This window comes from Serinus canaria, chromosome 24 (assembly GCF_022539315.1).
Source record: "Serinus canaria isolate serCan28SL12 chromosome 24, serCan2020, whole genome shotgun sequence".
NCBI lineage: Eukaryota > Metazoa > Chordata > Aves > Passeriformes > Fringillidae > Serinus > Serinus canaria.
This window is the reverse complement of record NC_066337.1, coordinates 5570167-5589628: the sequence shown is the minus strand read 5'-3', so window position 1 is coordinate 5589628 and position 19462 is coordinate 5570167. Positions and strand designations below refer to the sequence as shown.

At 64.7% G+C, this 19462-nt stretch overlaps 2 protein-coding genes across 3 annotated transcripts; both read right to left on the bottom strand.

Annotated features, from left to right (window-relative positions):
- Positions 1-743: 743 nt before the first annotated feature.
- MFRP (membrane frizzled-related protein) lies at positions 744-4370 on the bottom strand. The gene is made up of 13 exons (XM_030232855.2): positions 4317-4370; positions 4085-4196; positions 3781-3909; positions 3353-3514; positions 3032-3275; positions 2827-2957; positions 2572-2697; positions 2379-2455; positions 2094-2242; positions 1801-1931; positions 1293-1427; positions 1066-1193; positions 744-968 (listed from the first exon to the last, which is right to left on the bottom strand). The coding sequence occupies exons 1-13, from the start codon at positions 4368-4370 to the stop codon at positions 744-746; spliced, it is 1803 nt and encodes a 600-aa protein (XP_030088715.2).
- Positions 4371-5175: 805 nt separating this feature from the next.
- USP2 (ubiquitin specific peptidase 2) lies at positions 5176-18700 on the bottom strand. Of its 2 annotated transcripts, XM_030232854.2 has the most exons (13): positions 18529-18700; positions 15766-16520; positions 8969-9019; positions 8604-8727; positions 8245-8356; positions 8055-8165; positions 7840-7904; positions 7647-7750; positions 7473-7553; positions 7281-7359; positions 7068-7175; positions 6747-6867; positions 5176-6654 (listed from the first exon to the last, which is right to left on the bottom strand). In XM_030232854.2, exons 2-13 carry the CDS (start codon positions 16477-16479, stop codon positions 6567-6569), a joined length of 1758 nt encoding a protein of 585 aa, XP_030088714.1. In that variant the 5' UTR covers positions 16480-16520; positions 18529-18700; the 3' UTR covers positions 5176-6566. The 2 variants fall into 2 exon arrangements, with proteins under 2 accessions (XP_030088714.1, XP_050839580.1); XM_050983623.1 differs by lacking the exons at positions 15766-16520; positions 18529-18700 and adding an exon at positions 11537-11760.
- Between the last annotated feature and the right edge of the window lie 762 nt (positions 18701-19462).

Sequence of the window (19462 nt, the reverse complement as noted above, 5' to 3'; positions counted from 1 at the left end):
GGGACTGTTGTTTTTGGCCGGCTGGACACTGGTTTGTGGCCAGGGGTGTTGCCAGGCTTGTGGCCACCAGGGTGGCCTTCAGCCAGCACTGCCAGCTCAGCCAGCACAGCAAGCAGGGCCACCACTCTTGGTGGTGCAGGATCCCTTCCCTGCACCAGCTGGATCCCTCTGAGACCCATCCATCTCCCTGGGACCCTGCAAGCCCCCAGCGCAGTGAGGGCACAGCCACTCTCCCCTGCAGTCTCCCCTGTGCCCCCCTCCATCCCTGCTCAGATCCCCTGCCCCATCCCTGCCTTCCCTCCCTCCACACATTCCTCAGTTTCCCTAGGATCTGGCAGCACCCACACACAGACCCCAAATCAGTCACCTGCTCCCTTGGGTTTGGCAGCTGCTCACGCTGTTTATTCTCCTGGCTCTGGGGCTGTGGGCACCTTGGGCTCCCATCCCTGCAGCCTGGCTCACCTCTGCCCAGCCTTGCTCCCTTTGGGGATCATTAGCCCCTTTCCCTCGTGCCCCTCCAGCACAAGCCTTTCCCTGTGGGATACGTCACCTGCTCTCTAGGGAAATGGAACTGTGGGCAAGCCCGTGGCATCCAGGCACCAAGCCAAGCACTGGGCACAGGGGCTGACCCCAGGGCAGCTGAGGGGCCACCCCAACAGCTGGGTATTACTCAGGAAGAGCACAGGAGGGACATTTGGGATGGGGAGGGTGGCTTCAGCCCCTGCTGCTCTCCTCTGGCCGGCTCAGGGCTGGAAGCACTCTACGGGGTCGCTGGAGTCGGGCAGGATGTTGCAGTTGATGGGCCAGAGGATGCCGAGGAGGCCGAGGGACTGCTGGCAGCGCAGCTCCGCCGCCAGGCACACGGCGCGGCAGGGCTGCAGCACGCCCCCGTCCGGGGTGCACTTGGGCACGAAGAGGCTGCAGATGAGCAGGCGGAGGTGCTGGTAACATGCCAGCTCCATCAGCGTCTGCGGGACAGTGGGGACAGCGGGGACAGCGGGGACAGCGGTGTGAGCCCAGTGCACCAGGTGAGGGCAGCCCTCGGGTAGCCCCTGGCCAGCTCACCTGGTAGTCCTGCAGCACCTCGGCAGCTCCCTCCTGGTCCGGGATGGCCAGCCAGATGTTGGGGAAGGATGTGGCGTTGTAGCCCAGCCCCAGGCACATTTCCACCTCCACGGGCTCGCAGACAGACCCTGCCAAAAGGAGAGGGGTTGTGCCAGCAGCTGGCTGTGCCAGCTGGGCTCGGGGGGCGCTGGGTGCTGGGTGGGGATCCCAGGGGTGGTGGCACTCACCGAAGGCGGGGTAGGACACCCCGGTGCAGTTCAGCTCATCAGTGCCATCGGGGCAGTCATGCCAGCCGTCACACACAGACTCCAGCGCCTGGCACTCGCCATTCCCACAGGAAAACTCGGCGGGGCTGCAGGTCTCTGGAAGGGGAGAGGGCAGGGCATGGCTGGGAGCCAGCGTGTTCCCTGCTGACCACCCCGGTCTTGCTCCCTGGCCATGGGATCTGGCAGATCCAGCTTAGGGAATCCCGAATTCCTTGGGTTATTTGGGGCAGCCCTCGGGTCATGGATCACACCTCTGTGCAGGTGAGCCCTTCCAGGTCCCATCCCCATGGCTGTAAGGTTATAGGGTAAACCAGGTGAGAAGGGGCCCCAGGGACCTTTTGCTCCAAGCAGGGCCAGCTGTGGAACAAAAGCTGATTTTCCCAGGTTTTTATCCTGCCTGGCTTTGAAGCCCCCCAAGGATGTGGCACAACCCACCCTGGGCAGCCTGTGCCCCCTCTTGGCTACCTACTCTCTGTGGCATTGCGGGCTTGGTAGGTGGCAAAGAATCCATCATCTGCAACTCCCTCGTCTGCCACAAAGAGCACGGTCATGACGTGCCGTGAGGAGGTCAGGGGTGGTGGCAACTGGTGGCCACAGAACCTGCCGAGGTCATGGCACAAGAGATGGGGTCAGGGGGCTGACCAGCACCTCCCCAAACCCTGCCTTCTGGTGGCTCCTCCCCACCAGCCAGCCCCGTGCCTCAGTTTCCCCAGGTGAGGCATGGTCCCCGTGTGGCGCAGCAGATCTGGGGGTGTCGGGTACCTGCCCATGAGGCTGGCAGTGCCCGTGCCCGCGCTGTCGTGCACCTCCACAAAGTCGAAGCTGCAATCCTCGTGCGACTCCAGGCTGAAGTTGTGGAAGTGCAGGTCGATGACGTGGCCCAGGGGCACCGAGATCTGCCAGAGGCACAGCTGCGGGGCGGGGGGGCAGCCGGCAACACCCGTGAAGCGGGGTAGGGGCATCCCCTAGCTCTCCCCGGGGCTGGGGTTGCCTTCCTCCCTGCCCACCCTCACCCTCACCGTGCTCCCACAGCGCCCCTTCTCTCACCTGCTGGTGCGGGTATGGCTGCGGGTGGTTCGGGGTGGACAAGTGCCCCTCCAAGGCGGTCAGCGGCCCCCCACATTCTGGAGAGACACCCAGATTTACCCCTGCCCCTCTCCCTTCCCTCCATCTCCCCGCTCCCGCCCATCCCCGCTGCCGCGGGGGCTGGGGGCTGCGGGTGGGGGTCTGTCCCGCCCACCTTTGTGTTTCAGGCTGCAGTTGGCCTCGTCGCTCCTGTCCGTGCAGTCGTGGAAGCCGTCGCACACGAAGCCCAGCTGGAGGCAGAGCCCCCGGTCACACAAGTGCTCGTCCCAGGCGCAGCTCTCTGCACGCAGCCACAGACACCCAGGCTGGAGGGGGGGGTTCCGCCTGGCACCGTCCCCTCCCTGCTGGCTCTCCCCGCTCCCTGCCAGCAGGGAGGGACCCTGGCAGTGCCCTGGGTCGGGGCACTCACTCTCGGCGGGGGCCACGGCGCGGTAGCGGGCGCTGAAGCCCTGGGCACCCACGCTGCTGTCGGACACGAAGGTGACCCGCAGGCGGTTCGAGCCGGTGTTGAAGGTCGGCGGAGGCACGTTGCCACAAAACCTGGGGGCACAGCAAGGGCTGGCACCGCTCGCTGCCCCCACACTGCCACGCTCCCCAGGTGTGAGGAGCCCTACCTGGTTGGGCTCCCCCGGGCTGGGGCAGGGGCAGCGCCACCGGTGCCCTGCTCTTCGTAGAGCTCCAGGCGGTCGAAGAGGCAGGAGGCCGTGCCCTCCACGCTGAACGTCTCCATCCTCAGCTGGATGGCAAGGCCGGCGCCCACCTCGATGTGCCAGATGCAGAGGGCATTGGGGGGGTAGGGGCCGGGGTAGTTGGGGGAGCTGAAGGAGCCCTCGGGGCCGCGCAGGGTCCCTCCGCAGGCTGAACGAGGCAACGGCATGGGCATGAGCTGGAGCAGGGCACCCCCATCCCAAAACGCTGCCCCGCTCGGCACTTACCCGGTGCTGCTGGGCGGGCCGTGGGCAGCCAGCTCTCGGTTGGGGTGGCAGCTGTTCTGGGGGCCGGAGGGTCCCTTCGGATGGGTGCTGTGGCCGTGGTGGCAGTGCCACGGGCAGGCAGGGCCGTGGCACCGCCACCGGGTGGATGTGGGGACGTCAGCTCTGTGGCCAGGGAAGAGCAGGGATTGCTCAGCCCCAGCGGGGAGGGATGGCTGCGGTGCAGGGAAGGGGCTCAGGAAGGGGCCCAGCCCTGTGCTCCCACCTTACCCACAGGTGTGCAGCTCCCAGGGGATCCCACACTGATGGGACACATCCCACAGACACCCCTTGCGGGCAGACCCGGGGTGTGCTCTGGGTGCCCTCTCCCACTCTGAGCCGGTTCCGTGTCCCCCACCCCAGTCACAGCCACCTCCCGGCTCGGCACTCACGGTGGATGACGATGCCGAGCAGGAGGGCGATGAGGAAGAGCAGGATAGTGCTCATCAGAGCCACGCAGAGCCAGGTGAACTTGCAGTCGGCGCCGTACCTCCAGCCCACCTGTGCCCAGAGCTGCTGGCCTAGAGGCGAGGACAGCGGGCAGAGCGCTGCTGAGCCATTCCCCCACCTCCCTGCACTGCTGGCTCAGCCCTCGCTGGGCACGTCCCCGCGGTGCCGATGTGTCCCCAAGCAGCCCCAGCGCCCCGCTCCTGCAGCCCCATGGACAGGGCTGTGTACAAACCCCCAGGCTGGTACCGAGGCCGTCCCTGTGCGGTGCGGGGCCGGTCCCATCCTTGTCTGGCGGGTGCTCCGCGCTCGGTGCCGCCCGGGGTTCCTCGCCCTCAAAAACGGGGTTGCAGAACTCTGTCTGTGGGACAGCGAGAGCGGGTGGCACCCTGGGGACCGGCGGAGGAGACCCGCGGGGACCATCAGTGGCACCCTGGGGACCCGCGGGGACCATCAGCAGCACCCACACCCCCAGCCCTACCTTGCTGCCATCCAGAGCCTCGGGGCAAAGGGTGATTTCGGTGAAGTCTTTCATGGCAGCAGGCGGTTCCCGGCACAGCCTGGCTAAAATCCTGCCCAGTGCCCTGTGCCCCCCAGCCCCACCGCCCGCTCCTCCCCAGCTGCCCCCATGAGCCCCAGGGCGGCGTGGGGACCCCTACTCCAGGCTCCGGGGCGGGGGTGGTGGCAGTGCCAGCTCTACACGTGGCAGCCCAGCGCCGGAGCCCACCCGAGGGCCATGCCTGCCTCGCCGGGAGTGCGGGGAGCCCCGGGAGGCAGCAGCAGCCCCAGTCCCCTCCGCAGGCCCCTTCCCCCTCGCCCCGTTAATCCAGCTCAGCTGAGGATGCCGAGGTCAGGCTCTGGCAGGGAGAAACAGTGTCTTAAAGGGGAACGAGTGCTCGCAGCCATCCCCCTGGGAGCCCATCCCCAAGGGACCCTGCTGTGGGGTCCCCACATGGCACCTTGGCTTTCCAGCTGCCTGCAGCTCCTCTCTGCTCAGGGCAGTGCTGAAAGGGCCATGTTGGGGACCCCAGGCTGAACTTGTCCCTCCTGCCCTCGCTGGGTGCCTGGGCCCTGCCACCTGCATTCCTGCTGCCCCTTAATGCCCGTCTCCATCCCTAAGCAGGGGAGAAAGGGGCCATTGTTCAGGGGTTTTGAGGGAAGAGTGTGGGCACCAGAGCTCTGTGGGGTTGGAAAGGCTCCTTCTGCCACCTGCAGCCACATCTCCCTTGCTCCAGGCGAGCCCAGAGTGGTTCTGTTCCATGGGTGCTCCTGGGGCTCCACCAGTGGCAGCTGCCCACCCTCTGCCAGACCACCCAGAGACAAAACACACGCACCCAACGCCCTGTTCAAGCTCAAATTTATTCCTGCACGAGTCTCCCTTGTATGAGACACTTCCCACCCGTCTTGCTTACACAGTAAACAAGCCACCTGCCAAGCAGCATCGCTGCCCCAGCCCAGCTCTGCCGTGGGCAGCCCCCTCCCCGTTCCCATCCTGCCCCCCCGAGCCCCGCTGGGATGCCCCAGGCTGGGCAGGATGCTGGTGCCAGCGCTCAGCCCGTGCCCGCAGGGCAGAGAGGGCGAAGCCGGCCGGGTGTGGGTTGGATGGAGCTGCCTCGAGGGCTGGGATGGTGCCCGTGTCTCCTCCCGCTGCACCTCAGGCAAGGCAGGACGGGGAGGAGAATAAATTAACGGCTAAAAAGGCCACTGGCATTTGCTAGCTGGAGGACAGAGCAGCAGGGCGGGTCCCCGGGCACCCAGGAGGGCTCCTGATCACAGGGAGAAAAAAGCCCCGATTGCAGATGGTCCCGGAAAGCCACCGTCCTCCCCTCCCTCTCTGTGTGACCCCCGCGGCCCCCCCGCTCCCCTAAATGGTTTAAGGCACCGTCGTATGAGGAGGCAGGTAAAAACCTACCCGGAGCAGCCCCGGCACGAGTCCCTGGAGAGGCAGGAAGCAGCGGGGGGCTCCAGGTTGAAGCAAAGTCCATTATAAATACATAGAAATTCCACAAAATGTTTTCCTCCCTCCTGTCCATGAGTCTGGGCTCAGGCTGCTTTGAGGAGTGTGTGGGGCAGCTGCAGGGGATGTGCTGCCTGGGCCAGCATGGAGGCCACCAGAGGGCTGGAGTCCTTTGCCAGGAGGTTTGGAAGTGCTGGGAGGAGATCGGGAGCAGTTCACAAATCCTCTGGGATGGCCAAGCAGATACAGGAGTGGCAAGAGGTCAGGAGGGATGTGTGAGGCTCTCCTGGGTGCTGTCCCGGGGGAGAAGAGGTCCTGGTTGAGTCAATGGGACAGGTGGCCCCATTCCTGTAGAGTCCCTTGCTCAGGATTTTTATTACACACCAAAAAAAAAGAAAAAAAAAAAGAAAAAAAAGAAAAACAAAAGGAAAAAAAAAAAGAAACAAAAAAAAAAAAAAAGAAAAAAAGAGGGGAAAAAAAAAAGAAAAAGAGGAAAAAAATAAAAGAAACTAAAACCCCGAGGTGAAAACCAAATGCCAGCAATCAGAAGGTGCCTGAGCTGCCTGAGCCCTGTCCTGTCACGAGTCCCTCCTCAGTTCGGAGCTGAGATGTCCTTGCCCGGGCTCTGCTCCTGGCTGTCCCCAGCCTCCCTCTGCAGCCACCTCGGGGGTGTCTCCTCTTCACCTCCCCCTTGCTCTGGGGGTTGAACGCCTGAACCCTGGCGGAGCCGGCTCTGAGGGGTGGCCCAGGGCTTCCCCAGGGAGGCAGGGCTGGCTACATGCGGGAGGACGGGCTGGCCAGCTCGTAGAAGAGCAGGTAGGCATCGCTGCTGCGCACGTGGCTCGAGGACATCGGGGTGACGCTGCGGAGAGGGGAAGGGGACAGCTGTGAGCAGCAGGGATGGGATGCCCTGAGCAGGGGGGTCCCTGCTCGCTCGTCCCACCCCAGGCTCACCGGGAGTCGTTGAAGGTGTGCCACTCGCTGGACACAGGGCTCTTGCAGTAGGCTGTGTAGTGTCCCCCCATGGTGGTGCCCGAGTGGTTGGAGACGGCGTAGAGATTGTAAACGGCGTGGTCTGTGGGGAGCAGGGGGGCTGCTCAGCCCTGCTGCCCCACAAAGGGCCAGCACAGAGCCCCCCACCATGCCAGCAGCTCCGGCAGTCTGGATTCCACGCCTCCCACCCCTCACACCTCTGCCCAGCTGGGGACATGAGGAGCCCAGCAGTGCTCAGGAGCTCAGGGCTGGGGTTAGAGGCCAGCAGGGGCTGGGACTCACTGCAGCTCTGCGAAGCGAATTCCCGCAGGTCCAGGTCCTTCAGCGGGAAGTTGACGAAGGTGGTGAGTTTGCTGCTTCGTATCCTGGACTCAGAGAAGCGCTTCAGGTCTGGAGGGTCACATCAAGGAGCCAAAGGGACAAAGGGGAGCCTGCAATAACCCATCTCTGCCCCCCACAACAGTCCCTGTCCCCATCCCTCTGCCCGAAGGATACGAAGCACCAGGATCTTGGGGAACTTCTGGATGCTGAATTTTTTTGTGCACCTTGTCCTGGCTTTACAGCGACAACACGTCTGTGGGAGAAAACAGCACAAACAAGAGGGTGAGGGCACTGCCCACAGTCCTGGCAACACAAGCACAGAGGGGAAGGGGCCCAGCCTGCCACGGGAGCCCCTCTGCCCTGTACCGGTTTCTCATCCCCATCCAGCACGTCCTCTTTGGTGAAGAGCCGGAGGCAATCCATGAGCGTCACCTCCCCGTAGCCTTTCTGTGGGAGTACAGAGATGGTTAGGGACAGGCAGTGTGGGACAGGCAGTGTGGGACAGGCAGTGGGGGACAGGGATCACTGGGGCTCCCTCACCTTGGGGATGGGCAGGGACAGGTCCCAGAAGGGGTCGAAGGCTGTGGAGCAGTAGCCGCACTCGCTGCAGGTCAGAGAGCTCTTCAGCTGCCCAACAAAGAGGTCTGGTGGGGTGGGACAGAGCAGGGTGAGAGCCCTGGATCCCCCTCGCTCCCAGCCCAGCCCTGTCCTCCCTTCCCCCAGGCCTGCTCACCGCTGATGCGGCTGTCCTCCCTCTCCTGGTACCTCCTCCACATCTGTCGGCTCTTCTCGTCGTCACTGCAAGGATGGGGACACAGCAGGGCACTGAGCACAACCTGGGGACACCAGCCCCACCGCCCAGCCCAGAGGGACCTGTGAGGTCACTGTCCCCGGGCTGGCCTTGCGGGCAGTGAACTCTTCCGGGGCTTGTGCAGTGCCAACACTTACGGGAGGTGATCCAGGGTGTCTGTGCTGGCCCGGGGCCGCACCAGCACACGGTTCACCTCACTGTGCAGCCCGTCCAGCAGGAACCGCAGGAATTCCTGTGCATCCTGCTGGCTGCAAGACACAGGGCATGGCCAGTGAGAGGCTGCAGGGGGCTCAGCTCCCCCCACCCCCCTGCAGCCACCCCCCTCACTTGTAGCCGACGAAGCGTGGGGCGTATCTCTGGATCTGCGTCTTGAACTCGGAGGGGCTCACGCTCTCGTTGGGGGACGAGGTCCAGAGCAGCTGAATCAGCTTTGCAAACTCTGCAGGCAGAGAGGTGGGTCAGCAGAGGAGGTGGCACAGCCATGTCCCCATGGGGACAGCTCAGGGCCACACTCTGTGGTCTCACAGCCTGATCCTCCACTGGCTGGGCAGCCCAAGGGGGAGCATGGGGCTCTGGGCAGGGGTCCCGCAGGATGTGGGGTGTCGCAGGGATGTGCTGCAGGAATTGCTGCAGGAATTGCTGCAGGGAAGCCCCCGCAGTCCCCGGGGGCCAGGCTGGGCAGTTACCTGACATGAGCGCTGTGCGCATGCGGCTGTTGTTGTTGAGGTCCCGCAGGTACTGGTTCTGCAGGCAGTAATCCCGCAGCTCCTTGGTGTTGCTCAGGCACTGCAGGATGGAGTTCATGAAGCACTGGGGGAGGCAGAAGAGAAAACCATGGCAACGGGAAGCAGAGGGAGGCAGGCCATGGCAGGGGGACACCTGGGCCAGGCACAGGACAGGGGAAGCTTCTCCTCAGGCAGCGCTGATGGGAGAGGGGTGCAGGGAGCTGCCAGGGTGAGGGTGGGGTGTTTGGGGGTGAGGTGAAGGGACAGGGCTCTCCCTGCCCCACAGATGTGCCCGGTGTGAGCCGCAGCCCTGGGGACACACTCACCGTGTTGCCGAGGTTCCGCAGGCCGGTCAGCCCCTGCACGGCCTTGGAGCTCTGCAGAGAGAGGGAACAGTGCTGGGAGGGTGGAGAGCTGGCCATGCCTGTGGGCAGCCCAGCGAGGCCATGGTGTCACAGACCTGCCTGTGGAGCAGACCCTCAGGTGCAAGGAGAGGCCCCATCCCGCTGTGACATCATGGGCAGAGCCAGCACCGAGCAGCTCTCTGGGTCAAGGACCTGGTGACAAACCATGGCTAGCCTGCCCCATCCTGCTCGCCCAGGACTATGCACAGGGCTCAAAGTTCTCCCTGCCTGGCAATGCTTTTGCCCCATGCCCTGGATTGCAGGTCAGGCTGGCAGCACAGGCTGCCTCCCCTGGGCACACCAGGGCATGGCAGTGCCCTGTGCCTGCCCCACGCTGCAGGAGGAGCACAGCGCCCTGTCACCGCATGCTTGCCTCATGCCAGGTGTCCATCCCCTCCAGGACACCCTGCACAAGCACAGCCCAGACTTTGGCACGGCTGTCTTGCAGGATAAAGTCCACCTGGGAAAGTGCAAGCCCAGCCCTGTGACAGCCAGCCCAGGGAACAGGGCTCTGTGCCCAGTGGTGCCTCCCCAGCCCTGGCTGTGCTGCACCTGTGCCATGGGGTGGCAATTCCAGGTACTCCAGGTGCTCCCTGAGCCAGGAAAAGCAAAGATGGGCATGGGCAACTGGATGCTGGGGCTGGGAACCATCATCACTCTTTGCTGGACAGACCAAGAGCACAGAGGGGTTTAGGGTGCCACCACCCCTCTGCCAGCATGCAGGACAGGATGCTGGTGGGGGGCACTGGTGGGAGCCCGGGGGTCCTGCTCCCAGCCCTGCAGAGGGGAGCAGCAGGATGAGCAGGAACAGGGTTGGGGTCTGACAGGGCCTGCAGGGGCAGACTGCTGATGGTGCTCCTCCAGATGCCCAGGATTTAAGGATCCTGAGGCAAACACCCCAGCTGCCCACCTGAGGCTTGAGGAGGAGGAGAGGAGGCGAGAGGAGGGGAGGGGGCCCAGCAGCTCCGAAATAGCAGCAGCTGGTGTGTGTGTGGGAGGTGCTGAGCACCCAGCCCTGACAGCAGCCCAAAATAACCCAGATCCAGTTACATGTGCTCCTTAGCGACGGTGCAGGCATCACCCACCGCGGCAGAGACCGGCTCCAGCGGGGACCCGGCCACCCTGCGTGGGCACACTTGGCACTGCTGGACTGACCAACTGCCCTCTATGCCATCGGATGCCCCTGCAGTGCCCAGAGCACAGACTTGTGCCCAGATGTGGCTGCCCATGGCTGTCAGTGCCAGGGGGCTGTCCAAAAGTGCCAGGCAACTCCTTGGTGCCTTCTTGGGCTGGGGGCAGGCTCAGTTGGGCACACGGTGTCCCAGCAGGATGTGACAGGTCAGTGCCACCCCACGGCTGGAGGAGCTGGCCTGGCTCTGGTCCCTGAGCAGATGGCAGCAGGAGAGGTGGGCCTGTGTCCCAACAGCCTACATCCATCCCCTGGAGGATCTGAGCCCCAAGACCCTGCTCGTGTCCCCACCACTACCCCAGGGAAGGTCACGGTGCCAAGGGTGAGCAGCAATCCCTGGGAGCTGCCCCAGTGTGCCCCAGCCCTCCCCACCAGGACATGCTTGTCCAGTTGCCCTGGTTGGGCAGCTCTTGCCGTGTGCCAGGAGGGACTGGCCAGTCCTGCCCATGTGGGTGCAAACCTCCCCACAGATCCTGCATTCCCCCACAGCCAGGTCCCAGGCTGTGCTCCCAGAGCCTGGAACAACCCCAGGGGAGGGCTGGGGCTGAGGAGGGGGTATCAGGTTCTCCCCTAGCGTGGCACAAGCCCTGTGTGCACCGAGGTGTTATTTCCCCCTCTGGATTTCCCTCCCCTGGGTGACTCAACTCCAGCTAATCCCCCTCTCCCGTACAGGGCTTTATCTAGGACACGACATGCTCAGAGGCGGTGAAGGAGAGCTGGCTCACGCGGCGCGGCTGGGGACTCCCCGAGGCTGCACCGCAGGACGGGGACAAGGGACAGGCGGTGGGGACAAGGGACAAGATCCCGACCGTCCTGCCCCATCCAGGTCCACATGCCAGGAGCCTGTTGGGGCAGCAGGAGAACCAGAGCAGCCAGACTTACATAAGTGCTCAGACCTTGCCCTCCTTGCCCCTTGCTCTGCCATCCCTGCAGGAGAGATCTGTCCCGGCACTGTGGCCCCGGGGACAGCCACGTTCACTGATGGCACGGCCAAGGGGCTCAGCGTGGCCAGTAAACCCTTCCTTGTGGTGGGACACGGGGATCTGGCCAAGGTCACCGCAAGGGCAGGGCCGGGAGAGAAACCCAGGTGTCCTGACACGTGCAGTTCACCTGCTCCCTGCCACCCTGTGGGACACCGGGACACGCCGTCCCCACGGGCAGCTGGGAAGGCACCCACCCCCAGGCACCCCATCCTCGGGCACGGGGGATGGCACAGGGCACTCCATGCTCCCCAGGGCGGGCAGGGGGTGCCCCTTTCTCTGCCCCCAAGCCGGGGGACGGGGGCTGCGGGCATCTCGTACCTTGGTCTTGTTGAGGACGAGCCCGACGAAGGTGGAGACCAGCAGGGACCCCGGCATGGAGGTGCGGGGCCGCAGGTCCTTGTGAAGGTCGGGGAGCGCGGGGGGCTCCTCGGGCAGCGTCACCGTGTAGGAGTCCCTCATTGTGGCCCCGGCGGGCACCGCAGGACGGCGGGGAGCAGCCGCGGGCAGCGGGGTGCCAGGGGACACCGGCCGGGCTGCCCTCTCCCGGGGCCGGCTGCAGCCGGGGCCGCGGGGTCAGGTGCGGAGCCCCCCGTGCTGGGCGTGCGGGGCCGGAGCCGGTGCCGGCTGCGGGGCTGACGGCACCTGAGCGGCTCTGACATCAAATGGGTGGAGAGGCGGCAGCCGGGCTCGGTGACGGCTCGGTGACGGCTCGGTGACGGCCAGCCCCCGCGCACCGCGTGGTACAGAGCGCCGGGAGCCAGGGGGGCCCGCGAGGGGCGGCTCTGCCCCGGGGACACGCTCCGGAACGGGGCGGCGACACCGCCCCGGCTCCGGGGGGCTGCGGGGGGCCGCGGTGCACCCTCGGCATCTCTCTCAGCGGGGCTCCCCCCGCTCCGGTACCCCGACACCGGCACCGTGAGCACACCGCGGGAGCAACGGGGAACTGGGGAGAGGCGGCAGCCGGAGCAGCGCCTGCCCCCCCCCAGTGCTCCCCCCGTGCTCGCAGCTCTGCGTGCCCAGGGCTGGTGGCACCGGCGGTCTGGGACCGGGCACGTTGTGCTCTGGGCAGGCACCGGGCAGGGAGTGGGGCTCCCCAGCTGGGGGTAACTTGCCAAAATTGCCTTGGTAAAAGTGGCACAATCCCACAGCATGTGGGTGCAGGGGGTGCCTGTGTCCAGAGAGGAGCTGCGGGCTGCCAGACAGGGTTCTGGGGCTCCTGGGCATGTGCCTTTCCTGCAGTGCCAATGCCAGGTTTCCAGGCAGTGACATTTTGGGGGCACTCCCCTCTTTGGGGGATGCATTAGAGCTGATCTCAGATGATATTTCAGTGCCTTGCGCTGGGGAAAAACTCCCCGCTATTTCTACGTGGAGCAAAGACCCCACCTGGTGTCTCCCCTCGGTAAACTGAGGCAAGGCACGGGCAGGGCTCCAGCTCTTCTCCTGCAGCAAGGGCAGATGCGGAGACTGGCAGGGAGCCCGGGTGTCCTGCGTCCTAGTCCTGCGTCTCCCGCTGCTTCACCCCTCTGACCGCGGCAGGACGAGCTCCGGAGCCCTGCGCCTGCTGTGCGTGCCCAGGTGTTTCTCTGCCTGCTCAGGGAAATTTCCATGGGCAAGCAGGGCAGGGAGTGTAATTGGGCTGCTCTGACAGAGCCACAGCCTCCAGCCTCACCGAGAGGGCTCTAAGCAGAGCCTCCTTTCCTCTTCTGGAGCCCCCAAAACACTCCCATCCAGAGGCAGGGGCTGCTGAACCCTGCTGGCTGCAGATGCAGCCTCTCTGTCAAGCAGAGCTCGGCACAGCCAGCGGAGGGGCTGGCTGGGGACGGAGGGAGGGGAGGGAGGAAGGGAGGGAGACTATTTTTGGCACCAGCAAAAATATCTGAGGAGGCATCTTGCAGCGTTATTCATCTGCAGGGCTCTTTTGCATCACAACGGGAGGGCTGTCGTAACCGGGGCCTGCGCGTGCTCACACGTGTGTACATGTACACACCCCGTGCTGTGTACGGCGTACACACACGGGGACACAGTGTGCACGCTGTGGCACACACCCTACTGCCCTTCCTGGGTGCCCTGCCTTGCCCAGGGGCACAGACTGAGCCTCCAGACTGTGGCACAGCTCCCCAAAATCCCGGGCTCCTGCCACCCTGCCTGGCAGTGCAGGTGGTACTACAGGGTCAGGATGGGCACAGCCAGCCCCGAGTGCTGTGCAGGGAGCTGGGGCAGCTCACCCCGTGGGGATGCACCGTGCTGGCTGAGCCGGTTCCCTGGCAAGAGGGCGGTTCAGCCACATCCCGTGTTGAACCTCGTGCCCTGGTGACATTGAGAGCCCCAGGCCAAGGACCAAATTCCCCTCCAGCCAGAGAGCAGCACTCAGGTTCTGTGGGTGAGGCTGGAGCGAGAGAGAGAAGGGGAGACCTGGTGGGATGGCATCACCCAGAGCAGGTCCCTGCCCTCGGCTGGCCCCCTGCAGCGGTGACCTTCTGCCGCGGGCAGAGGTTGCCACAGGCCCGGTTGGCACCGCGGCAGCAGGCAGGGCCAGCCAGCACTGGCAGCAGTCCAGGGACGTCAGCTGCTCAGGATGGGACTGCGGAGAGCTGCTGGCGGTTTTGTGGGTGGCCCTGGCCTTCTGACCCTATGTACACCCGGGGTGGTTAATGGGCCAGGACAGCTCCAGCCCTGCCCCTCACCAGACTGCCCTTCCCAGGAGCCAGCATGGCCCTGCAGCTCTGCAGGCACAGCCCCTCATGGAACCGCACCTTTGCACAGCTCCCTTAGCCCACGGGGTAAACTGAAGCACCAAGTGATGGTGAGGGAGGGACACATGGAGACACCCTCACTCTGGCTGCAAACCCCTCTGGATGGCTGTGTCTGTGGCGCAGAGGCAGGAGGCGGCGGTGGAAAAAGGGATGGGAGGAGGCATGGGGCCAGCCCTGCTGTGGCCTGGCTGCGTCAGGAGCTGGTGCTGCTGACACTGCCCTCGGGGCTGGGCAATGGGGCAGAACGGATGGCAGCTCTGGGGCTGCAGCCTTCGCTTGTTTCCGGCACCTGGCACGGCTGCAGGCAGCCAACTCTGGTTTACGACCGGGACATTTGCGTCCTGGCTTGGGAAAGGGAGGGAATAAACCACAGCAGTGGAAAATAGCAGGTGTGCCCATCAAAGCACCAAGGAAACCTAAACCAGTGTCACTGACCCGGCCTGCCCTGGCATGGGTGTCTGTCCCAGCGCCCTTTGCCACCTTTGCCACCCATCAGCCCAGGCTGTATTCACATGCAGACTGTGGGTTGGGCTTTCACAGTCCCTGCTGCCCCACAGGCACCCCATGGGAGCAGGCTGGCACCCCACACAGCAGTGTGTGGGAACATGGGGTGGGAACCCTGCAGTGGCAGTGCTGGCTTTAGCAAGAGCCAGTGGCTGCAGCAGCTGCTGGATCCCCCCTTGGTGCCCCCCAGCAGGGCCTGGTGTGGGAGGGGGAGGCAGGAATTCCCTGATCCTCCACTCCCCTGACTCACCAGCCCGCTCCCTCACCCCAGGACTGGGGGCCAGGCATGAGGCGGGTGGGCACAGGGGGTCCCACACCACAGCAGGGCACTGCTGAAGGTGGTTCTGTGGGGGAAGGGGCACAGGGAAGGGTGTGGGGGCACTGGCTTCAAAGAGAAAAATTGCTGGGGGATTCTTTTCTGCTTCCCTGCGAGCAGGACAGGATTTCTCGTGGTTCGGCGGATGGCGGCGGGACAGAGATGCAGGGAAGCAAAGGGGAGGTCAGACCATGGGGGAATGGAGGGTGACGGAAAAGACAGCGGGAGACAATGCAGGCAGAGCCTGGCCAGATCTTGGAAGGAAACCTGAGTGGAAAATTACCAGGCTGCTCCCCTGCACGGGCTGTGTGTGTGGTGCCTGCTCCCGGCCCAGGTTGGGGCTCTGGGGAAGCTGCAGCACTGATGGGGACGTGGGGCACCGAGTACCTGCCACCATGTGTGGTGCTGCCCAGAGCAGCACTGCCATGGGGAACACCCTGCTGCCACACAGGCTGGGGCATAGGGCCCCAAACTGGCAGCTGTGGATGGTGCCAGGGAACTGGCATTGCTGGGCACCGAGTCACTGTGGCAGAGCCAGCACCAGCCAAACCAGCTGTCCCAGCAGGATGAGTGCCCAGCCTGCTCATGTCACCCTCCCTATCTGGGATGAGGCAGCAGGAAATCCTCGTCAGCCCCACATGGGACCCATCACCTGCTGTCACATGCATGCAGAAAGTGCAGCGGGCACAATTCTGGGCACAGGCTGATCCTGCCTCCTTGGGGAATGTACCCTGCAGCACAGCCCCTCAGAGGACACCCGCTTGCCCGCACATGGCTGCCTCAGCAGCTCCAGCAGCGACTGCTGCGCCAGCAAGGGCATCCCAGAGGGTCACACACAAAAACTGAGGCACAGAGCAGCACACCCAGGTTCCCAGGCAGAGCACAGGTGCCTCGGGCTCCTCAGCTCACCCCAAGCACAGCCCACATCCCCCCCATCACAGCTGTGTCCCCCACCCCCAGGCAGCCCCACGTACCGTGGGGTCCTGGGCGGACACATCGCAGCGCTCATCGCTCCTCTCACAGGGCTGGCTGGCACAGCGGGTACCTGACGGTGGCAGGGTGGCCTCAGAGGGGCTGAGGTGGCCGGTGGAGAAGCTGCCATGGTGGCTTTTCCTCCCGTAGTTCTCCAGGTAGCCACGGACATAGTCAGAGTGAGTGGCAGCCTGGTAGAGACCCTGCAGGTTGCCGGGCTCCAGCCGGGCGCGGGTGCTGAGCGTGCCAGCCACGGGCAGGTAGGCACTGTCCGAGGTGTGCAGCCCAGAGAACTCCCGCGCCAGGTCCGAGTGGCTGATGGATTTGTGGCGGCTGAGGGGCGCTGCGGAGGGCAGGTAGCCCGTGGGGCTGCCGGGGGTGCCGGTGAAGGTGTAGCAGGCACCCCCGCTGAGCCCAGCGCCGGGTGGCCGCGGCTGCGTGCGGAGGTAGGAGGGGCTCAGGCGGATGCTGGGGTCGGGGTACAGCCGGCCGCTGTCATAGCCACTGGTGGGGGACAGCCCCCCGGCGTGGTGGTAGCGGGGGGAGGGCAGGTAGCTGGCTTTGAAGCCGATTTTGTCGCTGTCTGCGTAGGCGGTGGACAGGGTGGATCCATAGGAGCTGTAGGAGCTGTAGCCGCTGGGCACTTTGCTGTAGGTGCTCTCGGCGTAGCGGGAGGAGTCCACGTATCGCTTCAGGGTGGAGGAGAGCTGGGACATGCTGTAGGCTGGGGCTCAGCAGGCTGTCCTGGAGGCATCGGCTGCAAGGGAAGAGCCCAGGGATCAGTTCCACAGGCCCTGGTCAGCACAACAGGGCACCCACCAGCTCCCACCCAGCAGCTCCTGCCTCCCCAGGAGATCCTGGGAGACAGAGGGCATCCAGGGGCTGATGGTGACAGTGTGGCCATGGCTCCTGCCACCTGTCAGCCTTCCTGGAGAGCCTGGGACAGGAGGACCTGGCTGGCACTGCCACCTCCATGTCCCCAGGCACCTCAAACCACAGAAGAGAGCCCCAGGGCACAGCCAGACACATCCAGCATCCCCATAGACACCTCTGCCCCAGCCCTGGCATCCCTGCCACACCATCCCGTGGCTGTCCCACTCTTGGGTCTGGAGAGATATCCCCAGTGCCTCCTCCAGGTGGGAGGCAGTGCTCTGGTCACAGGATGATGCTCAGGCCCAGCTCTGGCTGAGACAGGCAGCTGGGATGGGCTGATCCAGCCAGCACCTTCCCCTGGTTACTCACAGGGAGTGCTGGGGCTTGGCAAGGCGCTGGCATTTCAGTGAGAGGGAAACTGAGGCAAGGTCAGCATCTGAGCAGGTTTCCTGTCTCCCTGCCATGGCTGTGCCCCGGGTGCCCCCATCAGTAACTCAAGCCGAGAGTCCTGGTGAGGCGGCAGCCGTGCCCCTGCCAGCCGGGCAGAGCCAGCAGTCGGTCCCCACACAGGGCAGGAGGGGAGCACACAGAGACAGGGACAGAGGCCCCCAGAGCACACACAGAGCCAACCCAGAGCAGGGACAGGGCAGTGTGGCAGCCAGCAGTCCCCAAACATGGGCCATCAGGAGCTGGAGGAGAGTATGCCCTCAGCATCCCGGCTGGCAGGCTGATGGCTGGATCCCTACCTGTGCTGGGGCTGTGGGGTGGCACTGGGGCAGGCAGGACCCAGCTGAGCTCCTCTGCCCTGGTGCTGCTGGTGCTCAGCTCCCGGGGTGACTGGTGTCCCTTCCCTGGCAGGACAGTGGCTCATGTGGCTCCGAGAGTCTCCAGTCACCCGGGAGATGACCCTGATTCAAAGGCTTTTCCCAGCCCAGCCGGGGCGGGCTCTGGCCCGGCTCCAAGCCAGAAGGTGCCGGAGTCTGCGCCTGGCCCGTCCCTTGCTGCACCGAAAGTGCACCCGGGCTTGGGGACAGGCGCTGGATCGCGGCACGAGGAGCCACCGCGGGTCACTGCCAGCCTGGCCCTGGGGGGACACAGCCTCCTGCTCAGAGCCCCGCAGGCTCAGCGTGGAAACGCCCCGGGAATGCTTCTAGCAGGGGGTGGTGAGAGACAGCAGCCAGCCCCTGTGGGCTCCAGGCGGGCAGTCTGGCTCTGCATCCCGGGCGCTGTTTTAACTGCCCAGGGAGCAGCCATCCCACCGCGGAGAGGGAAATATTTACAAGCAGCAGCGAGGTGGAGCGCACAGACCTGTTTGGGGACGGAGGCTGAAGGGTGAATAATCTGCTCCAGGGCAAGGGAGCCACGAAACACCCAGCTCGGCTCTTCCCAGCCTGGCTGCGGCCGCCCTCACCAGGATCAGGGCTCTGCCAGTCAGGATTTGACATGGACAGTTGGGAATTTCGCTCAAAGGGAGTGGGACCCCAGCCAAGAGACTGGCACTCGAGTGCCAGGATGGGAATGACGGAGCCCCTGGGCTCCCAGGGAGCAGCACATGCCTGGCTGCCTGCCCTGCTGGGGCACGGAGCAGCCTGGCACAGCGACTGCCCCTGCTCCCCCATCCTCCTCGCCAGCAGAGATGATCTTGGACTGGGACAGTGCCAGGACAGCCCCATGCCATCATCCCCTGCCAGGTGCCCTCGCTCTCTCCTGGCACCAGCAGCATCAGGAGAGCACCAGTTTGGGAACAGGAGGGCAGCAGAAGCTCCTGGCAGCAGGACGGGGCAACACCTGCCCTGGGGATGCGGAGCAGCCGCTGGAGGGATGCAGGGGCAGGAGCCGGCACCGGCCCCAGACATGGGAGCTATCCCATTCCTTGGGAAGAGAGGCCTTACCATGGAGGAATGTCACATCTGCCAGGCTTGCCTGTGCTTCCAAGTCCCCATGTCACATCCGAACAGACTCCAGGGCGGCAGGAGAGCAGAGCGTACCAGGAGCCAGAGGAGCTGAGGGGGTGTGAGAAAACCCCGGTTCCTCCCAGCGCTTCCTGGGCTGCCTGGCCCCTCCCTACCCGTCATTGTGCTGAGCTTTCCTGCTGCCTGGCAAAGCCTTGGGGCCGGCGCGGCTGAGTCAGGCCTCCTGCACCCTCATCATCCTCCCGGGGTGTCAGGGGAAGCTGAGGCACAGGAATGTCCGGTCTGCACTCACGGGGCCAGGCAGGAGCGGTGCCACCACATGGGAGAGGGACACCACGGGGCTGCTCTGGGCACTCGGGAGTCCTGCCCCGGCCTTCCCTGGGAATCTCAGCTCAAAGTGAGGAGACAAAACCTTTATGCTGAAGGCAGAGAAGCAGACCCCTGATCTGTCCCCAGTGGCTGTCCTGCCCGTGCCCAGTGGCAGGTGTCTCCTCTGTCCTGCCCATGCCTGGTGGCAGCTGTCCCCCTCGGTGGCCACAGAGCCCCAGAGCAGGCTCAGCTCAGCTTACACAGCGCTGGCTTCATCCAAGGTGTCACAGCACAGCTGCTTCTCGCTTACGCAGGCTCGGAGCTGTGTCCCCTGTCCCCTGAGACACAATGTCCCAGCCTGGAGGTTACGTGGGAGCTCCCAGGACTCTGCTATGGTGGAGGCAGAGAGGGGACCCTGTGTGAGGCACTTTGCACGCTTCAGGGTACAAATGCTTTGGGGTTGAGTGGCTCTGTGTCCAGCTGAGTGTGCCAGTGGGGTGGGACAGCCTCCTGCCCATTCCCCAAGACACAGAATCCCTCCTGGTGTCCATTTCCCACTAGGAAGGATGACCCCAAGCAGCCCTGGGGGGAATGTGCCACAAAA

Coding starts and splice junctions, on each gene's coding strand:
- MFRP (XM_030232855.2), bottom strand. CDS start 4,370: ATGAAAGACTTCACCGAAATCACCCTTTGCCCCGAGGCTCTGGATGGC. Junction 3,515..3,780: donor GCTCGGCATCGTCATCCACC/GTGAGTGCCGAG, acceptor CCCTGGCCACAG/AGCTGACGTCCCCACATCCA. Junction 1,932..2,093: donor ACTGCCAGCCTCATGGGCAG/GTACCCGACACC, acceptor TGACCTCGGCAG/GTTCTGTGGCCACCAGTTGC.
- USP2 (XM_030232854.2), bottom strand. CDS start 16,479: ATGTCCCAGCTCTCCTCCACCCTGAAGCGATACGTGGACTCCTCCCGC. Junction 7,554..7,646: donor TGTCCCTGCCCATCCCCAAG/GTGAGGGAGCCC, acceptor GTACTCCCACAG/AAAGGCTACGGGGAGGTGAC. Junction 7,176..7,280: donor CCCCAAGATCCTGGTGCTTC/GTATCCTTCGGG, acceptor GTGACCCTCCAG/ACCTGAAGCGCTTCTCTGAG.